This window comes from Dermacentor silvarum, chromosome 2 (assembly GCF_013339745.2).
Source record: "Dermacentor silvarum isolate Dsil-2018 chromosome 2, BIME_Dsil_1.4, whole genome shotgun sequence".
In the NCBI taxonomy this organism is placed as follows: Eukaryota; Metazoa; Arthropoda; class Arachnida; order Ixodida; family Ixodidae; genus Dermacentor; species Dermacentor silvarum.
The window spans coordinates 216996516-217021172 of NC_051155.1; the positions used below are offsets into that span (position 1 = coordinate 216996516).

General features: G+C 48.5%; 1 protein-coding gene across 1 annotated transcript; it reads right to left on the minus strand.

Moving 5' to 3' along the window:
• Positions 1-1859: 1859 nt before the first annotated feature.
• LOC119440704 (bumetanide-sensitive sodium-(potassium)-chloride cotransporter) lies at positions 1860-24485 on the minus strand. Its single transcript, XM_037705593.2, has 7 exons — positions 24272-24485; positions 20429-20695; positions 17108-17222; positions 14616-14702; positions 13199-13316; positions 8721-8788; positions 1860-5783 (listed from the first exon to the last, which is right to left on the minus strand). Exons 1-7 carry the CDS (start codon positions 24483-24485, stop codon positions 5648-5650), a joined length of 1005 nt encoding a protein of 334 aa, XP_037561521.1. The 3' UTR covers positions 1860-5647.
• Positions 24486-24657: the final 172 nt, after the last annotated feature.

The window sequence follows — 24657 nt, forward strand, 5'->3', positions numbered from 1 at the left end:
GTTGTGCAGTGTGCCGTTCTTTCCGTGTCGGTTGCTTAAGCGCTATACGCAGACCTATGTCCTGCGTGTTTAATGGTGGTGGCCGCACAAAGCAGTGCAGGCCTTTTCTTCAAACATTGCTGGATCCGTAGTTCAGAAGACCGTCACAAGAATTGAAGTGCCACGAATTAGAAATGAATCGTGCACTGTCGGCACACTGAAGTCTCCTGTCACATTCAATGGGTCATTCCAGGCCAGATAAACCAGCGTTTCTTTCGGACATAACAGATATAGCTGAAGCAATTGCCACATAATTTTTTAAGTTCCAAACTCGTTCTCCACGTTTATTTTTCTTGCAGAACATTTTATACCATTTTGGCGACAATTTATTTTTCCTGTCCAGCTGACCTAGAAGGCATCAATCAATATTTTTTTTTTCAAAGGCGCAATGTACGACCAGTCGTTCAAATGGTGTGTATGGCAGGCCAATGAAGTGGTCTGACTGCCAAAATAGCCAATTTTTCGAAACGAACAAAACCAAGCTTCTTGCAAAAAAAAAAAAAAAGAACTTTACAGTTATTTTTCAGGCGATATACCGAATCTTCAAACCTTCAAATATTTTTCAGCTATACTATGTCAACCGGGCTACCATTGTCTGTTTAATTTGTGCCTTCTGCATTTCTCTGCGTCCCGAGCAAAAATTTCAAACTATGATATTTTACTCGCTTTTGCCGGAGCCAGAACCGCACGAAGTATTTCATTCAAATATGTGAAAAATTTGCTATTTTGGCTGTCACACTTCATTGTCTTCCCATATACATATAATCTAAATGTCTGAGTCATACAACATGCCGCTGAAAAAAACAATGTTGATTGTGGCTTCTAGCTCAACTGGGCAAGAACAATGAATATTTGCCAAAATGCTAGAAATTTTTGACAAGAAATATAAACGTGGAGGATGAGTGTCAAACTTCGACAAACATGCGAACATTTTTGCAGCTATATCTGTGACGGCCGAGAAAATGTTGGTTGATTTGGCGTGGAGTCACCCAATGTTCACGCACTGAATATATGATTGTCAAGTTAATTCCGCTTAGTTTGTATGTGCTTTCATCCTATGTTCGCAACTACTTCAAATATATTGCAGCAATTTCTAAAGTATGGCCGTTCATGCTAATTTACAGCCAGCGTCAGAAGTTTACGGACCGCGAGGTCAGAGAAAAAAAAAGTGACCAAGTGTTACACGTTTGTGAAACGTGAAGGCGAAAGCCTGCCAGCAGTGGAAGACGACGATTACGAACGCGCGAGCAGTGGCACGCGAACGTCTCTGTGACCGCGTGACGTGTGCAATCAGGCGCGCTCTAGGCACACATTTAGTAAGCCCACAACAGCCTAGAAGTTGTGGCTTCAGAGAAGCGTGCTAGTCTCGCCCCGCGGAAGCCCCGGGTTCGATTCCCACTCAGACCGAAATTTACCAAATTTTGTTTTCGAAGCCACCAATTTACTCTGTTTACAGGAACCTCCCTGAGAAATGTGACGTCAATCCGAGCATTTTTAGACGCGTTCTTACTCTTTGCGGCGTCGGCCATTTTTTCGTCACGTCACAGTTTCGCCAAGGTCACTGCAAGGTCACCGCCAACATAGAAAACCTAAGGCTTTCCCCTTAATACGAATACTTCCACAGCGTAGGCAGGCAGCTTGACATTGGATTTAACTGCCTGCAGTTTTTACTGGCTACGCTCACAAACAGCTCAGTAATGCAACGCTTTCGCAGATTCCGCTGTCCGTAAAGTTTTGACGCAGCCTGCACTGGTAATGCAAAGCATGCGAAATCTTTTCAGTGAAATGTCGAGATCGAAGAAAGAACACGATCGAGAAGGTAAGTGGACCACATCCTCTCATTTATTGAAGCCCAAGAAACAAATTGGAACAGTCAATATGAGGAGATGCAGATGACCATGTGGGCCAGGCAAATTGAGTTTTCTAAAAACAAGTGTGAACAGTGAAAGGCGCGTTCAAATGCGCTCCCTATCCAAAGGCACTTTGTTTTGACACTGCAAATTGCTACGCATACTCGAGAAAAAAAAAAAAAAAAAGCTGAACGGATACAGGTCAGCGTCAAATAAGGCGCAAAAAATATATATATCGCGTTATTTGCCAACTTTACACCAACGCAAAAAAAAAAAAAAATGCACAGAAGAGGACACTGCGACAAACTATGTACAACTAAAATACTGCCTCAAGTGGTAGTCGAAAACTTTTCCTATTTACATTGCAGTACAAAAATAGTTGTATTTCTAGCGAAGACGGAACCGGCGTCTCCGAATGATGCGGCTCCTGACAAATTACACACAGAGTTATCGAGGGAGGAAAAATCTGCCGTGAAGCCATTATATTTATAGCCACTGCAATCTCCAGGGAACTACACTCTATCTCTATTATAAATGATAACAGAATATAAAGGGGCCCTGAAAAAAAAAGAACACTTGCGTATTTGTGTTTTCTTTGCAGCCTCGGACATCTCTTAGCCAATGCTGTCTTCCTAGATGACGTTACGATCAAAACGCGCAGCTCTTCTGACATATAGAAGGTGTCGTTCAGCTGCGTCAGAATTGTTGTTACGTCACAAGGAACAACATCCAACACGGGATTGTTTCCATGCATGACAAAGTAAAAACATACGCAGGAACAAATTTTGCCGCGAGATGGCAAAGCAAAGTGAAGCGAAGTTGACCGTGCTTGACCGGAAATCGCATGTTCTTCACGAAGTCTTATAAACGAACCAAGGCGTTCCGCATGGCAAAAGGACTCGACGTTAGTGGGCCGACGTTTCCACCGCAAAGCACGCATTGCTAGCGCTCGCCTTTGACTGTATGAGCACCCAGACGAATAGCGTGACGTCACAATTTCACGCTTCTCTGCGTCACGCTACTTAGAGGGCACTCCCTCACCCCAACATTAAAGAAAACGCTTGTAATCCATGTTAAGAAGGGGGGGGGGGGGGGGGGGGGATTGAGAGGTAAATAAACTGAAGCTTTGACTCAATGTACCTAAGGGCCCCCTGCGAAATAACTGAACTCGGAAATGTGACGACGTTTCGTTTATGCTCACCAATAAAAAAAAAAAATGCGGAAAAATGAGCTGTGCCACTAACAGTATACGTCTATACATTGTAAGTTACAGACGCGCATTGCTAACAGTACAGAAAGAAAAGTTACAGGATAAGTACTCGTAGGGGAAGCTGGAAGACGTGCTCGTGAACGGGAGAAGTCGACATTTAAAACGTCGCTTCACGCATAACATGGAAAAAATATAACAGCGCGGTACTACTTCACAAATATCCATATACGTATACTCCCTTTCTGCTTGCCTGGCTCACGGTGAAACGTTAACTAAAGCTGGCCAGCAGGCAAATAAAACCACAAGGAATTACCGATGTCCGCGGCGTGAAAGGCACTGCCACGATGCCTAAATGGTTAATGTATGCTGTTCGACGGAAAGGCGATGTAAAGATTCGCCCCGTTACTTTAGTCTTCCGGGAAACAAACTGGCACTTCAGACTGTAGCGACAACGCAACGTTAAAAGCAAAATTTGCTTTTCTCCTCGGCCGGTCGTTGTCTATTTTTCGATGAGAAATTTTCTTAAAAGTAAAATATCCTGCGAGCCAGTTTCTTTCAGAATACCGCAGCAGTTAACAATACAATACCGCAGTCGCCTAAGAGTAAAACTTCGTGCACGGGGTCGTTCTAACCGGAGACAGCGGTTTAAAAAAAAAAAAAAAAAAGCATCCACGAGGCTTGTCAAGAAAGAACAAAATGACAGAGAGATTCACAACGGAGTTGACGAACAACACTCGAGACTAACAATAGTAAAAATTCTTCGCGTCAGCTAGTTTGTTGGCCGCAGACTTAAAATGCGATCCGCGGGCAAACTCTACACTCATAAATGCATTGACTGGAACAAAAATGTTGTCGTCGTGGTGTTAAATATATGTATGCGACGCCGCCCAAAAGCAGTCTACAGCTATGCGTTAGTAAAGCGACCCGGTACTACGTGCTTAATCAAAATTATTGACCTGTGACAAAAAAGAAAGAAAAAACTGGGCTACAGGCGATCGAACGCATAACAACGATGTCCCAAAGCTTACAGTTTTTTTTAGGTGGGTCGCATGGAAGTCCATTCAATGGGCGGATTTGTGGGTTAACATTGGGTACACGCAACAGTTTAATGCTAAACCTACTTTTCCTTCTTTCTATGAGCTTACGTCCCATCCTTATACTGTAGGGACAGTGCCTTACAGAAACAGTCATGAGAGGGACACATTGCATGATTCTTAGTAACGTAATGTTGGCCGAGCTGTACATGCAGATCATCGCGTCATTTTAAAGGTACAAAACAAGTCGGGAGCGCAAACGCACCACAAGAGCTAATCTATAATAATTGTAAAGAAAAACTACCACTTAGTCTACCAGTGCAGCGAGTTCTAAAAGTTGCATGACGGGCAGGTTTGAATGAAAATGGGATTACTGCATGGCTATGCTGCCTGAACCATTATGTTTTCGCAAGTATTTCGTGCTTATGCATTCGTAAGGCACAAGGCGAGATGACTTATGATTGCGCACTCAGATCTCACACGCACATTTGCACACGACGCCGAAATGTGGTCATGATCGCAGGTTATTATACAAGCGTTAAACAAAGGGCCAGGGCGGTCCAAATGATTCCACGATGGCACAATACAATATCACCGGACATGCACTACACCGGTGTACGGGAAGTTAGAAGTTATTTTGTAACAGGGTTGCACTGTTCCTACAGAACACACAATCTGGAGATCGTTTTCAGGTGCTTGCCAACGTGGGCACTTATTGACGAATCGGTCAGAACAGAAGACATATATCACGACAGAATTACAGCAGAGGTAGAGGGCGTTTTCCCAACCAAACTATAAGGCATCGCCAGAGGGGGCAGGGGCCGCCGAAACATTTGTACATGGGGGGCGCGACGGTCGCGCTAACAGACTGCGCCTAGGGAAGACCACCCAGTTCTTCGATATGTCCGACGAGCTACGGCCCGTCACTATGTGATGCTATAGTCGCCAACACACAAAAGAAGGGTACGGAACAGAAGAGCGTAAAAAAGGATAAAAGAACAATGAAAAGAAAAGACTAACAACGAAACTTAATACTAAAGTTCTAGGCGGACAACAACACACTGACGTCTCTTCGAGACGCACCGCCGTCACCACCATGTAACGACGACAAGAGTCTGTTCACCTTGGCACGGCTGTTGTCCAGCCGGAGTGTTCTATAGTGTAGTGGACCCTCGAAAGAAAGTGCTCGCGGCGGCTGCTACTTCGACGCCACGGTGGCCGTAAGAAACAATAAACGCGACACACACACACGCGCACACACGCACGCACGCACACGTACACAAAAATAAGAGAGGGCTGGAAGCCCAGTTGCACCGGCTCGCGCCCGTGTCCAAACAGCGAGACGCGCGCACAATGCCGCCAGCAGGGAATCAAGATTGGTCGTCTTCGAAGACGCACTAGTCATCGTCGTCGTCGTCGCCATCAGGTTGCTTCGACGACGCAGCATGTGCTATACGTTTCGCTGCGTGGCCCAAGGCGCTCGCGCCAGAAGAAGGCACGTCGCGACGCCGTCACTAAGAGTAGAAGGTGAGCACGCTAGTCTGGTTGCCTCGGATGAGCAGGAACGGTGGCAGGTCCCTGGTTAGGGTCTCCAGCCACGCCATGTACATGGAGGCCGAGCAGGTGTTCTTGCGCGGCATCGGGAGGGTCCTGCCGAAAGAGGAGGTCGGGAAAGGCGGACGTGAATGTGACGGCAGAATAAGGTGCCCGCGCACGCTTCAGAAGACGGTTTGTGAGCTGCCTGCAACCACATAGTCGCCAATGGAACAGGGAGAACGTGCAGGCCATGTACTGTACGTTCTTTGTAAACGAAAGAAATAGAAAAACGCAAATCGTGCAGAAAACCGTCGACGATGATTGTCAGAGAGAGAGAGAGAAACAAACTTTAATGATCGACAATGTGAGCGAGGAGCCGAACGCGAAGTCGTATATCTGTCGCAGTGAAGATGCTTAGGTATCGTTTCTTGTTTCATAGCATAACTGCACAGAGAACAAAGCCGTTACAAAGCCGTTGCAGTAGAAGTAGTACTATAGGTGGCTACACATATAAGCCTATTCGTTCATGTGTGTGCCGTCCCCAACGGCGCGAGCGTCGACGTGGACGGTGACTGCAATACTCCTCTCCCGCTGCTACCACAGTAGGAAAGGGAGAAGTCGAGGGCTGTCCTTCCCGAGCGTTCCCCCACAGCGTCTGAACCTTCAGACGCCGCAACGTTCTCGTGCGAATTTCCGGAGTCCCCCACTACGGCGTGCCTCATAATCAGAACTGGTTTTGGCACGTAAAACCCCATAATTTAATTTTTAATTTAACGTTCTCGTGCGACATCACGCGCGGCTCAACGCACTAAAAAGCGACAAACTCGCCACGAAATCCGGTTGCGCTAGAGCACGAGCCATATGCATCGGCGCCTTTGCAGTCCGTCCACCGAACACCACGAAAACGGGCGAAAGAGCCAAAGGAAACTATTCGCTTTAAAGGGTAGTGCGCGCGCGACAGCGGTTGGTTCCGGGACCTCGTCTCAGCTGGTATTCCCGAAATTTATGCTACGGAAGAGCGTTTTCTTTTCGGCCGGCATTATGACGCTCGCCACAAAAGATAGCGATCGGCGTGATGGTGAAATGATAGCCGCAAAAGTGACCAATTGCAGAGAGCCCTTACGTAAGAAAAATGCAGCAGATCGAACGAGTTGGAATCTATATACATCGAAGCTTTGCGTGAGTGCATAAAGAGTCGAAACACGAGTTTGTGTTTATCGAATGTCGGCACAAAGTGACACGCAAGGCTTTGTTTAGGCATTGTAGAGATGCTAATGCAATGCCACCGCCGCTGCCGTGGATGCACAGAGGCGAGCGCCATCTGGTGGTGGTGCAAGGAACCAAGCGGCGCGCGTGCTCCGCTGCGACTGGTAGGCCTATTTGGCAGGAGAACAGCCAGGCCGCAGCACTCACGGTCACGAAACCCGGCGAGGTTCGCAAAGAAAAGCTACGCTTTTAAAGGTATCGTGAATGTGGGTGCAGGCCAACCTCCTGTAGAATCCGCAGTGCTATAAGTGTGTTACTTTTCACAGCGTGCTACTTTTCATCAGAAGCACTATTCCCGATGGGTTTGTGATGAAGGTGGCTTCTGAATCGTCGTAGTGGGTCTTTTATGTCAGCGGAAGGGCCTTCAAAGTATTGAAAACTCAGGGATATTTCCCTCCTGTCCCCGTACTAGAATGTTGCGAAAGGTGGATTTTGTTAATTTTCTGTTTCTTCGCTGCTAAACTGTGTATCGCTTCGATTTGAATCTATATTTTTGGGCTAAAGTTTTTCAGTCCTGACAACTACCACGCTTCACAGGTCAACCCATTAAGGCCACGGTAAGGTGTGCAAGATTCGAGATATAGCGAGAAGCGCCTTCTCATTATTGCATATACTTCGATCCAAAATATCAGCAAAACATGGAGATATATGTGTGCGGATATACAAAATAATTCGCAAAACACTCTGCTTGTACTCCAAATGTCAGCCTGAGTGTCTCAGGGTGGGTCTTTTTCTCACCTTCTCTGTAGAGCGTCGAAAAATCAACACACGTTTGACGATGTTATTTGCATAAACGTATACGAAGATCGCGCTTACTGTCGCTAGAGACGTTGTCATCGTTAGCTGTGCTTGAGATGGCTGGTAAGTACTCTGCAGAAACTCGCTCGCGTGTGATTGACATCGCCGAAAGCAGTCTATAAGAGTATGTTCTACGTAGACAAAAATGTCACAGTTTCGCCCTAAGGGCGAAGCAATGAATGCGATAGCAACACAGCAATGTCATACGAAGTAAGGTGAGCGGCTTTGGTAGCAATATGAATTGTAGTAAACATGAGCTGATTAAGTAAGCAGGTGTGCTGCGGCGTAAGTAGACCGACATGAAGAGAGACTCGATGACCACGAGAAGGCGCGTGTGAAACGGTGGTGTTGTTGAGAAGCGCTTCCCGTGGGCAGCGCGCGTGCGAAGGGACACACCTGTAGCGCTGCACTGCCGACCCGGGCAGCATTGCATGTGTAGCGTGCGTTGGAAAATGTGGCCCGACTATTACTAACTGATTGAACAAGCGTGGTGTGAGCGCGCACAAGCAAACATGAACAGATCACACTGAATGACTGCAGACAACGACTGTCAAAACGCTGGCAGCAAGCGCATACGCCGCACCAACGGGCGAAGGTACGTGCGGTCTATCGCTTCAACGGAAACTGAGCGGCGAATGCACGGCCCATAAAGGTCAGAGCCGTGTGGAGATAAGCGACGGTGCGAGCGAGCGACGAGCGCGGTTGTTGGCAGAGTGGAAGTGCGCCCCCCCCCCCCCCCCTCCGCTCCCCCGGCGCTGGCTTCCTGCTTCCTTGCTTGCGCGTGGGAGATTGAGTGCGTTCGCTCTCCGTGATAGCGCGCGTCCCCGCACGCTTCCGCTCGGACATACGGCGCGCGGCGAAGATTTTATCTATAGGGAACCTCACGGCGACGGCGACGACGACGGCAGAAATCCGGTTGAAGTGTCCATATAATTGCTATCGCAATAAAAAGAGACAGAGAAAGATACAAAGGGAGGATGTACTCACATAGCGACCAAAGTGGCATTCTTGGAATGTTTCTGCAGCAGCTCGCGAAGACGCAGATGTCGGTACGTCTGGAGAAGCAAAAAAAAAAAAGAAAAAGAGATGGCGTGGACACAGTCATGAGATGTAACATGTTGACAGCTGTTCATTGCAGTCAAGTCAGCGACCATCGTTTCTCACATTTCTACTGTATCGGCCACTCGTGAATCCAAGCCGCACTGCGAGTTCGAAATGTTCCTATCCAAATCCAAAAGTGGCCGAACTGTAACTTGGCTGGACGTTTTCTGCCCTGTTGAAACTAGTCAGTCCAGATTCATACCTCCTGTAGGTATCACGGAGAGTTAGAAGAATGGCGTCCAGCATCGACGTATTGATCAGTTTCCACGTAGCGAATACCGGTTTGTTGACAAGTTATGCATAGAGAGAGAGAAACGGGGTGGGAAAGGAGGGGAGGTTAACCCAAGCTATGCATAAGTGACTATTGAACTGATAGTCAGAAAGTATTTTTTTTTTCGAAAGAGCAGGCGGTAACAGTACGCATTAGCTGCTTTTACTGAACTGCCACGCCCACATATGAATCTCCACGATGCGCGCAAACGACATGGCAAGAGATTTGGTACCTTCGCTAATGCGAATGAAACTGCATCAGACTTTTTTTTTTTTTTTAAGAGCGCAAAGCTTACTGGGAGCTTAAACCACAACACGTTTAGGGGAATACACAAAACAGCCTGTACGTGCTCAAGTAGTGACAAGAAAATTCATAGGCCTTTGCTTAATTACGCTTACTGCATGCCTGCAAACACACGCAGACATTAGCCACAATTACTCGTTACGTTTAACGAATGCCTATATACGTTCGTAGCGGTCGTTATCTTCGCTCACTTTTTTTTTTTCTTTTCCTCGCCGGATAGCTTGGCTGAAGTGCGCATATACAGAGTACATGTACTTTCCACCGGCTAAGAAACGTTGGCTCAAAGGTCACAAAGATTGTCTTGCGGAAGAAACCCCCCCCCCCCCCCCCCCCCCCGATATGCCGTGTGTAACGCCATATACCTTCTCGTCAATCGCTATCAGGCGACTTGATCGACACACCGGCACGGTTGCAGCGAACTCTGTCACAAGGCGCGCGAGTGCGCAAGTGTCTGTCGCGACACATTCCATTACCAAACGGCACTCATCGGCGTTTCATCAGGCATCTCGAGAGGTGTACGACGTCAAGAATACGTTGCGTGCGTCGTCCCGCGATATCTCGTCTATCTCGTCGAATGAAAGGCTCCATGCGTGTGCCCCATACCTGCCAGTTTTATTATTTGTTGTTTGTTTTTGTTTCAACGCTACTGATCCTGATACCTACGTGTTTGTGGCTACTGACAATGCAGATTGATGTTCTAGCAAAAAATGCCCCACATTCACCTTATCTATTATACAGTGAGGGATTTTATTGGTTACGTGTTATCGCGAAAGAAATTACTCCACCGCACACGCCACCATTCGCACTGATGGTTTATCAACGTGGAGGAGTGTTCCGAGACTGAACTGTGTTACGCAACTTACATGGAGTATAGGTGCACAGTTTATCTTAAGAAGGTGACGTTATGAAATGGGGCAGACGCCACCTCGTACGCAAAACGTATTACCGTCATTTTCTCTGCTGCTTGTATTCTCTGCTGCAAGTTTTCTGTGCTACTTGTATTTAGTATGCAAATTCATGCTGAACGTTGGCAGGCTTTCATTGATCAGTCACTGTATATTCATGCCCTTACTCAAGCATGAATAAATATACTACGCAACTCTGAGTAAGGAATGACTCTTTCACTGGGCTAAAACATTAGTCTAAACTAGTGATACGATTTCCTTCAGGGAAACTTTCCAAATCGTATTCGCATCATTAATCCCTAGTTTCTTGCGATCGTGAATCTTTCGTATTTTACTCACTTTACTGTGCGCTGGATCCTACGCTATGCCCGTTTTTTCATAGCTGCTGACTTGGTTGTTCTATGCACCGGTCAAAAAGTCTAGGCAACATTTATCCTCAAAAGCACTCAAACATACCATAGGTTAAGCAAAACTGCAAGGAAACTTCCAGTGTGCTTTCATCAATTTTTACTTTTGCGGTTACCGCGCTTTTACTTTTCTTTCTTGTTTTCTTTGGCTGGTATTTGTAGCACAAATGCTCTTTTTTTCATGCCGCTTGTGACCGTTTACCCAATTAGTTTCACGTTATAAAAAAAGTAGCATTGATTGAAAAACCATTGAGCAGAAATGAATGCTCTCTCACAGATAAAAATATTTTTTTCCCATGTGATGGCTAAAATTCCTATTTTCGGGCAGCAGTTCCTCTGCGCGAAATGTCGCAGCAGCGAAAGTTTTGTCTTTATGCAACAGATGTGGTCTTCCTGCCAAGAAAACGCATTTACTATTTTCGTGTCAGTTCTGCCGTTACACGAACGATTCTTGCAGCAAAAGACAAAACGTTTCTGTCATCCACAGCCGGACTGCTCTAAAACTGCTGGTATTCCAAAGAGTACGTTCATAACCCTCGGCACAGAAACATTGCCACGCCTGTTCTACAGAGGAGAGTAAACATTGCGAATAGGCCGCGGAATTTCCTGCAGTTGAACAACGTTTGGTGAGTTCAGCGATTCGTCTTCAGCTGATACAGCCCAACGATAGGGCGGCCATCGTTTGCGTGGTCGGGCTTAAGGCGGGCACCAGACAAGGAGTCCAAACGACGCAACACCCTTCAATCTAATCTCATCCTGTACTGACCGTACACATATCCCGCTCTCGTCGCAGATAAGCGCGTATACTGCGCCTCAATCGGTAAACGGACAGAGGCACGAAGCTCGAAACACACGCTAACTTCTTACGCGTGTGCCCGAGCAGAGCAACGGGTAATGTATCTCTTCGAGAACTGCATACTATACAAAAATGACAAAGTAATTGCGGACAAATACAAAGGAGAGGGAAAAAATTTCACCTACGATTACGATACTCCATAATGCGAAATTTGAGCGCAGCTCTACACGTGTTTTCACTTCGCGATATATTGGCTGGCGCGAACCATTTGTCTCGTACGGCACATTGCAAACGGAGCGATATGTGGCGCGACTGCCTCGCTAATAGGGAGATCGCCATTCACAGCAGCCGCCGCAGACAGACCTCCGCTCATGCAGCGCTTTGTTTCCATATATGGTATCAGCGGACGCGCTCGCCGCATGCCTTATCGTTGGCGTCATCGGTGAACAGACGACGCGTGCTACTCTGGCGCCATCTCGTAGCCATCTTCACCGCAGAACTTGTCTTGCGCGGCACTACGCTTGTCTTGCGCGGTACTACGCTTTTCTTCTGACGCTTTCGCCATACCCCCCTCCTCCGCTTTCCACCTCGCGCTCTCTTCGCTATCGCTGTCTTTCATTTCCCGCTGCGCTCCGCGCTCGCTCTGTCATCTTCGCTGTGCTCGTTCGCTCGGTTACGCCGATGACTCCTACGTTCGCCCCAGGAACGGGTGCTAAAGAGTCTAAAAAATATGCTCCTTATTTGTTCACCTTCATTGCGTTCTGTTACGCTTCCCACTTAAGCGCGACTACGCAAAAGTTACAGTGCTGTGACTACCCAATCTGAAAAAGACCCCCAAATTTTGTTAATTTGGAAGGGAACGAAAAACGTTGCCATTCGAAACTACAGCGGCAGGCCGTTACTAGTTGCCAGTCAGGTAATATCAGTTTGGGAACTCCTGTGCATGTATATGGGCTCTCCGGAGAGTTGGCTCGCTCTTACCGAAAATTACTCCACGCAGCTGACAACTCAAGAAAGTGATTTGGTGACGTTGTTGATATAGTACCCTGAAGACTTGTGTTGTGGACACATCTGAGCTCGAGCAGCAGCAATGTTTATATCACACACACACACACACACACACACACACACACACACACACACACACACACACACACACACACACACACATATATATATATATATATATATATATATATATAATTTTTTACGTTCTCTTTTGCTCCCAGGAACGTCTAGAAGCACATAGCATATTACTCGTCCTGCGTCGCGTATCTTTTTTGCCAATTTACGGTCACAAATTGGTGAAACGCACACGAATGCTCCGATTCACTCCACTGTCAGGATCATCCCTAAAATTATCGGTGTCATAATTGTTCGAGCATATATGTTCTCATGTATGAAATACATGAAACAAAAAAAAACGAATCGACCTATCGGGTCAAGTATTAGTCACGTTGAACTGATGGTAGAGCTATCTGCCTTTACGCAGCTCGCTTGCCTCGTGCATCACAAATGTGACCATTCGCTTGATTGATCATGTGTTTGATGTATTCGTCAGTCGGTAATGCAAGGACATGGCACGTCTAATGATGAAATGTTCCGCTGATTGATCTAATCATAAAGTCCATCCTTAAACATGTTCTTCAACAAATTTCTTCGGAGAGGCCAGGATCGCTCACCTTGTCCCTTAGCGCGAGCATCTCGGAGTCCGAGATCTCGAGTGGATCGTGCTCCACCTCAGTGTCGTCGTCCTCCGTCCGGCGCCACTTGCGGACCAGGTCCTCGAACTCGCGCTTGCTGCAAAGGCGCAGCAAAATAAACAAACAAACATAAATACCCATCTCGATGTACATTATGCACGCGATCTCCCAACTAAAGTAGCAGCGACATGAGACGCAACAAAACAAAACATCACAGTTTCGCCCGAAAGGCGATATTGATAGCGGTGACAAACTATTAGACAACTACATGAAGTAAGGGTCATAGTTATATCTGTCGTATAAATTGCAGTAAACAATCGCTTACTTAACAGATGCGGTTGTCACGGACACCCGCTGTCACAACGCTGCCGTGATGAAGAGCAGAAGGAGCGGCGAGCTAACGCTTAGTGCTGCCTCTCGCTTCAAAGCGGCTCCGAAACTTGATTACGCGACCTCCAAGAGAAAGAGGCTTGCGAGAACACAGCGCACTCAAGCCACGGGACATCGCGGCTGGCCCTCGCGCGCTTTCCCGCACACCTACAGCATACGACACGATAAGATCTTATCGCTCTTGAACTTTATACGGAACCTCACGCCGACGGCGACTGTGGAAGCTATCGCAATTATTTGTGCAGCGGGTGTCCGACTGCGCTGGTATCGCTATACTGCATCTTTGTACAGGGTGGTCCAATGTAAAAGGTAACGTTTAAGAGACACTGAAGTTAAGATTGCTGCGAGACTCACAGTTTACACATCAATTGCTAGTACTTGCTTGGCTATCTTCCAGTGGAATGTGCCTCTCTAAACTATAAATAATTTGGTGCTAAAACAAGAACACATAACGGACCAGAACGCAAAATCCGTGTTACCTTACACATTATGTACACGCGTGAAACGCTTACTACGGCCCAATTTGCGCCCTTCACTGTGTTGCCCAACCATAGGGTTCTCGACCGCTTCGCGAGGAAAGTCGGGACCAGGGTGCTCATACGCGAAGGACAAAAAAAAATAATAAACGAGCTGGCGAAATGTGCATTTACCTGGATGTTCTCTTGTTTTCTACGTATGCATTTCGTTTGCTAAATCAGCACTTGCCTCACGTGCTTTCTGCTTGTAGGCAGCGGTCCCGACTTAAACTGCATGCACTTGCGGATGTACTTGCATCTCACGCTGAAATGCAACTTGAGTTCAAGCTCTGGCGAAAAGATCCCCACATTTTATTTTTTGTCTCCGCGCAAACGTTTCAGAAGAGCGAAACTTCTTTGACTAGTCACTCTATTAGTATCATGGTCTTTGCGTCAGGCATTGCACGCTAACGCAAAGTGCGAATCCTATGAATGACGCTGATGGCACGAACAGAGAATAAAGTGCTTGACAGCTGGAAAATGTGCCATACCTGGATTCAGCCGGGGGTCGCACGATGTCCGGGATGACTGTGACGTCAGAGTACTCGATCCGGAACTTGCTCAGCAGCGACGCCATACTGCGAACGCAACCGATACAGTGGTCAGCTTTGAAGCACTAGCCACTGCATTTATCTGCTCGAGCGAGCTTCGCATGGTTTCACAGGCTGTGACGGCATAGAGTGACATCCTTCGATGCGGGCACCGCTGCCTCGCTTCGAGCGGACACCTCGGTACTATTCTTAACACTGTCGAATTTCGCCACGTGGACCATTTCAGCCAATCAAAGAAGCCGTAGCAGTCTTGTGAATCAGTCAGAGCTGACGACATGGCGAGTTCGACAATACGGCCGAATCTGACAGTGTCTGGAATAGCACCCCTGGGTTTGTACTCGCAATACTTTTTTTTATGCGAAAGTGCCGTCTATACGATTGGCTATCACCGCGCCGTCCGTCTTGTCATGGTGCCGATCGCTATCGCAAGTATAGCGGGCTCTTGAATGCCATCCAATAAGGAAACGCTCTTACGTAAGTGACGTTTTATGAATACGAGACCTGAACTGTGCTAAGACAGAAAAGGAGCCATCGATCACTCAGCGTTCCTAAGGCGTCTCGCTCTCAAGGACTGACACAGTCCGATGCTTCTTAGCTTTATTGCAGTGATCCACAAGTACCTACATAGCTGCAAAAGTGAAAGTCTAAAGCTAATGATTCCGGAAAGCAGGTACCGCTGAGAAATGCCAAAGCAGTGCCATAAGGAGTTCAGAAATTGAGCTAAGGGTCATAAATATGGCAACGCCCATAGAAGCAAGCGCCGCCCGTTTTAGTCAAAAATTTCCCTTAGTTTCTCGTTTCTTTTTCCCCATTACTTTTTATGATTAGTGTCAAAAAATCGCGCTACAGGCTATTGCTTTAATGCATCTCTTGAAATTCAGAAGCGACGAAACGCAATGTGGTTTCCTCTATGAGATCACGGATCGATTTTGAGGCTCCTAAGCATAGCGATAGCAATTTCTGGGGTCACCGTGACGCCGAAAGACTGGCTCTTCAGTTCTCGTGGCAACAGTTGTTCCGCGTGAGGCTCTCACCGTCGCGCAGGCCGCGGGCGCTTAAATTAATATTTGGTGGGTAATTTATTACCTACGCTTAAATTACAGCAGCTCCGCACACAAATATTGCTTTGTTTCCTTGGGCGTACCGCGAGAACGCAAGGTTCCTCAATGGCGCGGCGAAACACGTGCGTGATACTCTTTTTACACGTTTAAACAAAGAGAAGCTTGATGAGCTAGGGATAGTACCAGATTGACACACCATACTGAAGACAGCGCCTATGGTGGCGGCTGCTACTCTGGCACCAGCGCCTCCCATTTACAAAGGCCCCATTTGTGTCAATACATGTTTCTAGAATGATGTGCTTCGGTGATCTGACTAGAACCAGCGTATTCAGCGTGACATCGACGACCGATATGCAGCTATATCACTATATTACGGGTACAAGAGTCGCGAGAAAACTCCCGGATGCTTTGTCATCTGCCTTGCTTCGCACAGGGAATCATTTAAAATTATGTTCTTGGGCTTTACGTGCCAAAATCACGATATGGTTATGAGGGACGCCGTAGTGGGGGGGACTCCGGATTAATTTTGACCACTTGGCGTTCTTTAGCGTGCACCCAATGCACGCCAAACACGGGCGTTCTTGCATTTCGCCCAAATCGAAGTGCGGCGGCAGCGGTAGGGATTTGATCCCGCGCTCTCGCCAAAGCCGCTACACCACCACGACGGGTAGAGCAGATAATTACGTAATTTTGGATGGTCTCACTCAAGGAGAACGGAACTACGCCGGAAATTCAGGTGTTAGACACTAACTATTGCCTAGAGCTTAATACATATGATAGGCAGCATCCCGAAGTTGCAATCGCTCAATCACCGTAGGAATGACAATGGGACTCACATGGAGTTCGTTTATACTTGACTTGGTCATGGTGTTAATTGAAAGCGCAAGTGTGACTTCATTAATTGCATGTGCACTTCAGATTCAATCTCACTGCCTACTGACTGCGCAGTGTTTATTTCCAGCAATGAAATATTTAACGTTCAGAATGTTTGCATTCATGAAATTAAATGACGACAGTTCTGTGTACATATGCCGCGAGGTCATAACGTTCATAACGTGACGTTCGAATTCACAATCACCTGCGAATTTTCGCTGTAAATTTATTCTAGAGTGTTGCTAGCTTCAGACCTAACGAAAAATAAACACAACGTCAAAACTCGTACAGCATTACTCTTACTTAAGGTCTCATCACGGCTGTTACCTATACAAGTGCAAATATGCGCTCTTATTAAACGAATGCACAACCAGTCATATCACAGGCTATTGTTAAACCGGCTTCTTGTTGGGGTGAGCCTCGACACTATAGTGCCAGAAATTCCTGTGGTGGCCATTGATTGAAAATGTGTGGTGATTCGGAGTGAGGTATGCTCACTTTCGCTGATCCCGGTCCAGTTCCTCCTTCTTGTTGGCCAGCGAGAAGACGCGCAGCTTGCATCCACTCCAGTTGTTGCGATTGGTCAGTAGGTACGGAATGAGCATCGTGAGACCTGCAGAGACCGCCGCGCAATGTCAGTTATATAAAAGGGACACCCACCACCTTGACGCTATTGCTGTCTGTGATGGCTACCGTGTATCTGTCTTTGCCCTTGCTTCCGCGTTTGCCGTAGCTGCCGCTAAAGCCAGTGGGACCCTGGGCTAGAGGACTCCCCAAACCCTCTTTCCACTTTCACCAATAAAGTTTATATCCATCTAGAAAAGGGGTAGACACACAAACACACACTCAAGCGATCAGCAGTGACAAGTCCCCCTTGTCGAAACGTTTTCCCAAGTCTGAGACGTATCCCTTATTCTTCGAGCACTGTTTATCACTTTGCAAGTCTCCATCTTTCTGCGAGTCCCTGTCTTGTTTTGACAACCATGTGAATCTAACACGCAACGAAGCCAAGAAAAAGAAAAAAGCCTAAGGGAAGTCAACTGTTCTCCTTAACTGAACTGTAGAATTTTTTTTTAAAAATGACAGTTTTCAACCAAAGCGTGAACCATTGATAGCCATAGCAAGTTTTAGTGTTGCACTTGGATTCCCCGGACGGTGTTCTAACCACGCGCGGGTGCGTCACGCTGGCGCGACGGAGCGTGCGAGGCAACTGCTGCTGCGCAGGCAGCTACCAGGCGTCTCCCAACGCTGGTGTGATAAGGAGCGGCGCCAGCGGCGCCGCAAGGCGTCGCACCTCGACGGTGCAGGAGATAAGACCGACGGGAAACCATCGGCCGTTAGTCGGCGCCCAGAGAAACATCAGATAACGTTAGCTTGACGTTTAAGCGGTACGTACACGCTCAGCAGGAACGCTATAATGTGCTTACATTGCGCGTGCGCACAACGCTCGTGCCAGATAGCGGAAGGTAGAACACCGTCCTGGCTCCGCCACCGAGGCGACTGAGCGTAGCGTCGACGGTGAAACCGACTTCGCTTCGTCGTTGTTGCGGACAAACGTACTCCGTCGTCCCTGGAGGCCCTCTTAACCAGCCTGTTCACCCTCCGCGCGCAATTATATTAAGGCGGAAGCCTTATGTGCGCCATGAAGCGAAGAATCCGGCGTTATCATCCGATGGTACCAAAACCCATGTGACCAAGAGGTGACGTCACGTTCCCGGCACTGGACCTGCAGGGCCTGTAGCGGCTCGCACTTTGAAATCTCACGGTGAACAGCCACGCCGCGGCCACACCCAAAAAACCGACCTGGCCCACTCCCGAAATTGAATTAAGGTGGATTAAAGTGGGTTAAGGTTGATTGAAATTAGAACTAGGTTGTTTAAGGTTGAGTTTTAATTTAAGGTGGCAACTTAGACAAGTCCTCATGATTTCGCCTTCAAATCACGTAAGGATACTTAAGTGACTGTCAACATTATTGTAGGAAACTCTATGCTGCGCATGAGCCGCACATGCGCCTTCCAGCGAGAGATCACTATAACGGCGGCACCGACGGCGTTTTTTGCGCCTCGAACGTTCGTAGAATTGCTATCGCAATCGAAATGGAAATTACAGGGGACGACAAGGCAACTTGTCGCAGGTGGGAGCCGAACATACAAACTTTGCATTGTGCACATACGATGCTCTACCATTGTTTGGATATGGGCACACGAGGCATGGCAAGAGTGCACGGTATACCACACAGCCGAACAAACCGCGAAGAAAAGAAAATACATGACTTGGCATCTGCTGCACGTTCTTCACATCTGTACCGACTGGCCCGGCAGCAAGTTTGTGTACCTGAAGCACACGTTACGACATTATATGAAAAATGTATACTATTGATGCAAGGGACTTAATGCGGCATCTCCCCCCCCCCCCCAAAAAAAAAAAAGAGTATGCCCGGAGCCTAGCATAAGCCCTGGAATTCGGAGCTGCCTTTTCCCACGATAGTGCCATGGTGAACAAATGAAACCTGAACGCGAAAATACAAACCACAGCAGCGAAATCGAATTAATTTGCTTAAGTCAGGGAAGGGGGGCCGAATCACAAAACTTGTCGCTCGTAAGTGCAAGAAGTGCTAGTTGCCATTGGCCGGCGGCCTTCACTAATAATATATAGAGTATCATGATTGGCTGGAATTTTCTCCTACGAACAATTCTAGCGTAAGAGATTGTTGTGAGTTCGGGCGCAGATTATTAATCAGAACATCGACGCGTCATAACCATTTTCTTTCTGTAGGAGAAATTTAAGTAGTCGCTTATGTATTATTCCTGAACAAAATTTCGTATTTCCTGTGCTCATTGCTTAACTGTCCTATTCGCGTTTCACTTTTTTTATTTGTTTTTTCGCGTTAGTACGTGCACTCGGCAAAAGCGAGCTGCTTAATTTTATAGGATGCAATTCGATATTCGAAGACCCGGACGCGACTTTACAATTGCTAGTAGGTACAGCAGGGGCGTGGCACTGCGGGTCACGTGACTTCCGCTTAACACGTGTTGTCATGGCAATCGTGGAGCTCCTAGGTGCCTAGGGACATAATCGCTTAGGGAATTTTGAGGCACTGGTCTGGCGCAGCGGCTGCTAGTTACTGAGCGTGGCTCTTTTTATCTCTGGGACCGCGCGCAGCGACCTTGCCGAGCACAGCTCCTACGTGCGTATGGAGCGAATCGTTTAGGGCGCGTTGAATGTCTGGCGGTGTCTGGCTCACGCCGGCCGCGCTTTATTATTGTAGCGTTTGTTCTAGCGGCGGAAATCCTTGCAGTAGTGGTTGTGTGGCATGACGGCTTTTGATCTTGGTAAACTGTGGTGGTGTAAACAAGCGGATACTGCTCGCGTTTGTGCCGCGGTGCCGCGGCGGAAGCCGTGGTGCCGGGCGCCGACGTGAAGCGGCGGTCGTTGGGGTGTTTCTACGCTGCGCTCAGCAACATCGCAAATAAAAAAATACTGCTCCAGTCAGGTATACTGCTCCCTCCCTGATAGTGAGATTATATTTGGATCATCAAAACAGTGATGCTTTTATTTAGGAATACCATCGTTTCTCTCTAGCAGGCGCGAGGACAAGCGGGTGCTCGCGCCTGCGAGAGTGTGCTTGTCCTCGCACCATTCTCCGCACCGTGTACATAACCAAGCGGGGAATGATTCCACGAAAGCTGGCCTTGTAACTCCCGATTTCCCAAGCCGATTACCTTAGTAGACCGACGAGGCATCCAAATTTTAACTAAGACTTCATCATCGTCATCACTGTAACTGTTTCGTCGTACGAACAACCCCTTTCGTCCTCACCTCCGTCGTCGTACAGCCACCAGACGTCGATGGTTCCTTTCCTCTGCTTGCGCAGGAACTGGTTGACGGCATAAGGCAGTTCCTTGGGCTCGTCGGACGTCTTGTTGGCATCCTCGGCACCCTGGTTCTGCTGAGGCATCACGTTGACCACCACGGAGACCGGCTCGGGCTCGGCCAGCGGCGCCTTCTCCAAGGCGTTGCCCGGCATGCCCACCGCACGGCCCATGTGCGGAGTCGCCGGCGGGGAGGGCTCCCGGGAGCTGCCGCCTGCGTCGACGTCGTGCCGCCTCGTTAAAGACTTGTACACGTAACGACGGCAAACGCGAGAAATTTCGCGCGTATAGGAAGGAGCCGAACATTGGAGGAAAGTTAGCGCGCCATAAACAGTCAAAGACGATTGTCAAAGTAAGCCAAGAGTAACACTGTTTTGAGCCCCATACTGCGCTCGTCCCTGCTCTTTGCTTACCTACTTGAAGCGTCGTTGTGTTGTGCGGCTGCTGCACGACTGCATCTGGCGGTTCAGCACAGAAACGGCGAGAACCACTGCTGCGCGTGAACATACGCCTCGCTTTCATCGTGCATTAAAATGTGTCACGTGATGCGCAATGTCGGACGCGTTCATTACGCTTGGAGCGATCCCGAAGGCGGTGCAATGTCAAATAGCGTCTCAAAGCGCTAGCTTCCGGGAGGGAAGGATTGAGCAAAGTGGCGCGCTTTCACTTTCATCAGTAAACTGTTGATATTCGCCGCGAAGAACGCGCCAAGCGTCTCAGTGCACTGGCTTGCACGAGGGGAGGACTGGTAACGTATAGTTCGGCCGTGCTATGCATGCCTAATGGGTAGAGCGTCGGGGTTCGGCACTCGCCGCTGGGGGACCCTTGTTTGAGCACCTCCGCCGGAGACGTAATTTTTATTTATTGGGTCACAGCTTTTGTTAATATGCAGCACGTCCTCGCTCGTACCTATACGCTTCTAGAGTGCGAGCACTAAAACCTCGCTCCCACCCCACCCCCTAAGCCATCGAGGCAACCAAACGACCCACGGCAAACCCCGGGAGGTCAGCAAACGAAAACTTCGCTTTTAAGTGCTAGTGGCTGGAACCGGGACGTCGCGATGGATGTTTGGGTGGCAATAAAACGCATAACTCGTAAAGTACAGTCGCGGACGTCGCATCCAATGTTCTAGAGAAAAGACTCGGAGAGATTAACGCGTCCGTTCGGGCTAGTTGGTGAATAGTAGCCAAGTCTCTTGCCACGGAAAACACAACGACTGTACACGAAAGCGTGCTTGTGGTCTCGTGTCCAGCCTTTCATTTCTTTCGCGCTAAGAAAATTATGGCGTTAGATGTGGGTGGCTACGTGATTAAAGGACACTACAAGGCCACCCTGCTGCGACTCCCGACTAGCTGCATATCGACAGCAGCCAGGCTTCATGCCAAAGGGCGCAGCGCCCCTCTGTTCTGCTGAATCCTCTGTTCGGCAACCGGGCGATTCACAACTGCCGTCGACCTATTATTCGACACCAGCAATTCAAACAAGCTCGATTATTCGGGCTACTTTGAGGCACCATCACTGGCCCATAAATATAAAGTACAAGTACGACCGAAATTTCGGACACCTTAAGGTACGCCATTCTATATAATTCGGACTCTGCCTGCACGACTGCGTGCTAATTTGACCACCGAGTTGAGCGGAAATAGCAATATTTTGGCGTTGATACGTCGCTGGCATCACCGCAGCATGTGGTCGGCCATGTTGCCGACACCTGCTGGAAACCGAAACTAGCGAAGCCTAGTGATCCAGCACCGACCGCGCCCCCAACCATCGGGCAATTAGCGAACTCCGGCAAGCCATCGGGAGTGCATCCGGGTTGGCTCCGCGCGTCCACCGTTTATTCATTGACGTGTTAACTAGCGACACGGTCGCGGCGACTTGTGTGTTTAAGCGGCACGACTACACCCTCGATGTCTCCGCCGACGAGGACAGTGACTGTTTCATTAAAAAAAGTTGTCGCAGTTTCACCTGAAGGTGAAGCATCAATTGCGATAGCAAATTTTGAAGACACTATACGGAGTAATGATAGCAGCTTTATCAGCTGTATAAACTTGGACATGCAGCAGCACCGGCAACACGCAGAACTGTTGTCGACGCCGTCGGCGTTTTGCCTCGTTCGCTCAAAATGCTTGCGCCGTTGGTGACTGTTGCCGGAGCCTCTGATATAAATAGGCACTTGGTGCCGCAGCTAAACGTCGCCTCCTTCCCTCCCCCTCCCCCTCACGCCTTTCGTGCGTCGGAAGAAGGCACGTTTGCTCTACATATATGGTGATTGTAGAGGAGGAAAGAGACGCCTACTTCTGCAGCCCTTAAGGGAGCACAGAGCAGAACGCGCGTTTGTTCTCCGCCGTGCGTTCACTCCCACTCCCCGTAAGCGCGCGTGCCCTCGCGCCCTTTCACCCCCATCGCACATACAGCGTTCGGCGCGCGGCGACGATTTCATCTCCATTGACGTCATACGGAACCTCACGGCGACGGCGACGCCGACGGCAGAAATCTGCTTTTTGAGTCTCCATATAATTGCTATCGCATAAAAAAGAAGAAGAAGAACGCCGTCATTCGCTATGATAGCGCGGTCGACGCCTGCGCGGCGATTTTGTCGCCATGCATTCCGCTCAATTCTATATGCCGCCTTATCATCCACCGTTCTCTGCCAGCTGATACCATATAACGCAGCGGGGGCCGCTCTTATACACTGACGAAACGCAAGAAGCGGCAGAGGAAGGCATCGCTACAAGATCGCGGGCCCTGTTGCCAAAGGTTGAAGATTCGGTGCACGCATTAATTGTACTTTCGTCTATTTGTGGCGACAGCATAACAATGGTAGAGGTACGGACTGACCAGATAGTAGGCAAGCGTATACGTGCGCCCAGGACGCGTTGACAAACTTCGGCTTTATTTTTGGACGATCCCTTTCGGGATACTTTCACTTGCGCGACATTTCGCGCGACTAGCACTGGACACGTCGACGGATGATAGCGTTCCTGGCACACTACCAAGTATGCCGAGGCTGACGCTAGTGACGCGAAATCCCGCGAAAGTGAACGTATCCCCGAAAGTGGTCAAACCACGAATACTGTCTTTTTTAGCCACTGGCGGAATAAATTCGGGTCTCTTCTGGCGAATTTGGATACTTCCGGCTCCCATTTATTTGTACTTTTAGGCGTCCCAATCGAGCCCAATTATCGGTCGCCGTTCGTTTATGAAGCCGCTTTAGTCATGTACGCTACGCACGTCTGCGGGCCACTGCGGCCAGACACGTAATGCGCAGGCGCTAATTTTGGCGCACTTCGGCGCAAAATCGTGTATTTTTATCAGATGGTGCAGGAAATCTCGTATGGCACAATCTCGCGCATTGGCGCAGGAGTGGGAGCACTGGGTCTCCGTCTATTGCTCTATAGAAACTGTCTGTTCTATTGACGTGCAGTTGCTCTGCATAGTCACGAGATTGGACGAAGGGCAAAACAAACGCATTCAAGCAAGGGTCTTTCGTCCTATCTCGCAATAACTATACAGAACTGCTCGCGACTGCATCGCAATCGATTGCATCGCATAGCTGGCATATAGATTAAACTAGATGCCATTGACTAGATGCAACCGCATCTAGACGATGCGACTACAATTACAACACCGACACAAGCATCTAGCCTATTCTAGAAGTTCTCTAATCTCTAATCATGTTCTCTAATCTGCCGGAGGGTACGTACGCAGAGATTGGTGTCACTGCTACTGCCCTCCCGAGCGTAATAAGGCTGTGAAGATAGATCTTGCTCATCATTTATATCCTCACCCATGGAGAGCTGTGCGCTGGAGATGTTTCGCGGGAAAGCCCCCGACGAGTTCTCGCGTTCGATGCCTCCAGGAACGGTGAGCTGTCGGGCTTCTTGCCGTTGGCGGCGACCGTAGCGTCCTCCGCGTACTCGGAGTAGTCGTGGCCCTCGGAAGCCGCAGGATGCACACGACATGTACAGGTCCCCGTCGCTGCGAGACAGGGACGGCGTCATAATGCTACGATAATGCAGCACGCGCGGGTCTATATCAATTGTTGCGGGGATAAGCTAGTTCTGTTACTGACGCTCTTTCATGCGGAACTGTGATAAACCTGTGAACCACGTTGTTCCGGCTGCCGAGGGAAAAATCAAACGCGCAATGCGCTCTACTCACTGTATGACGGTG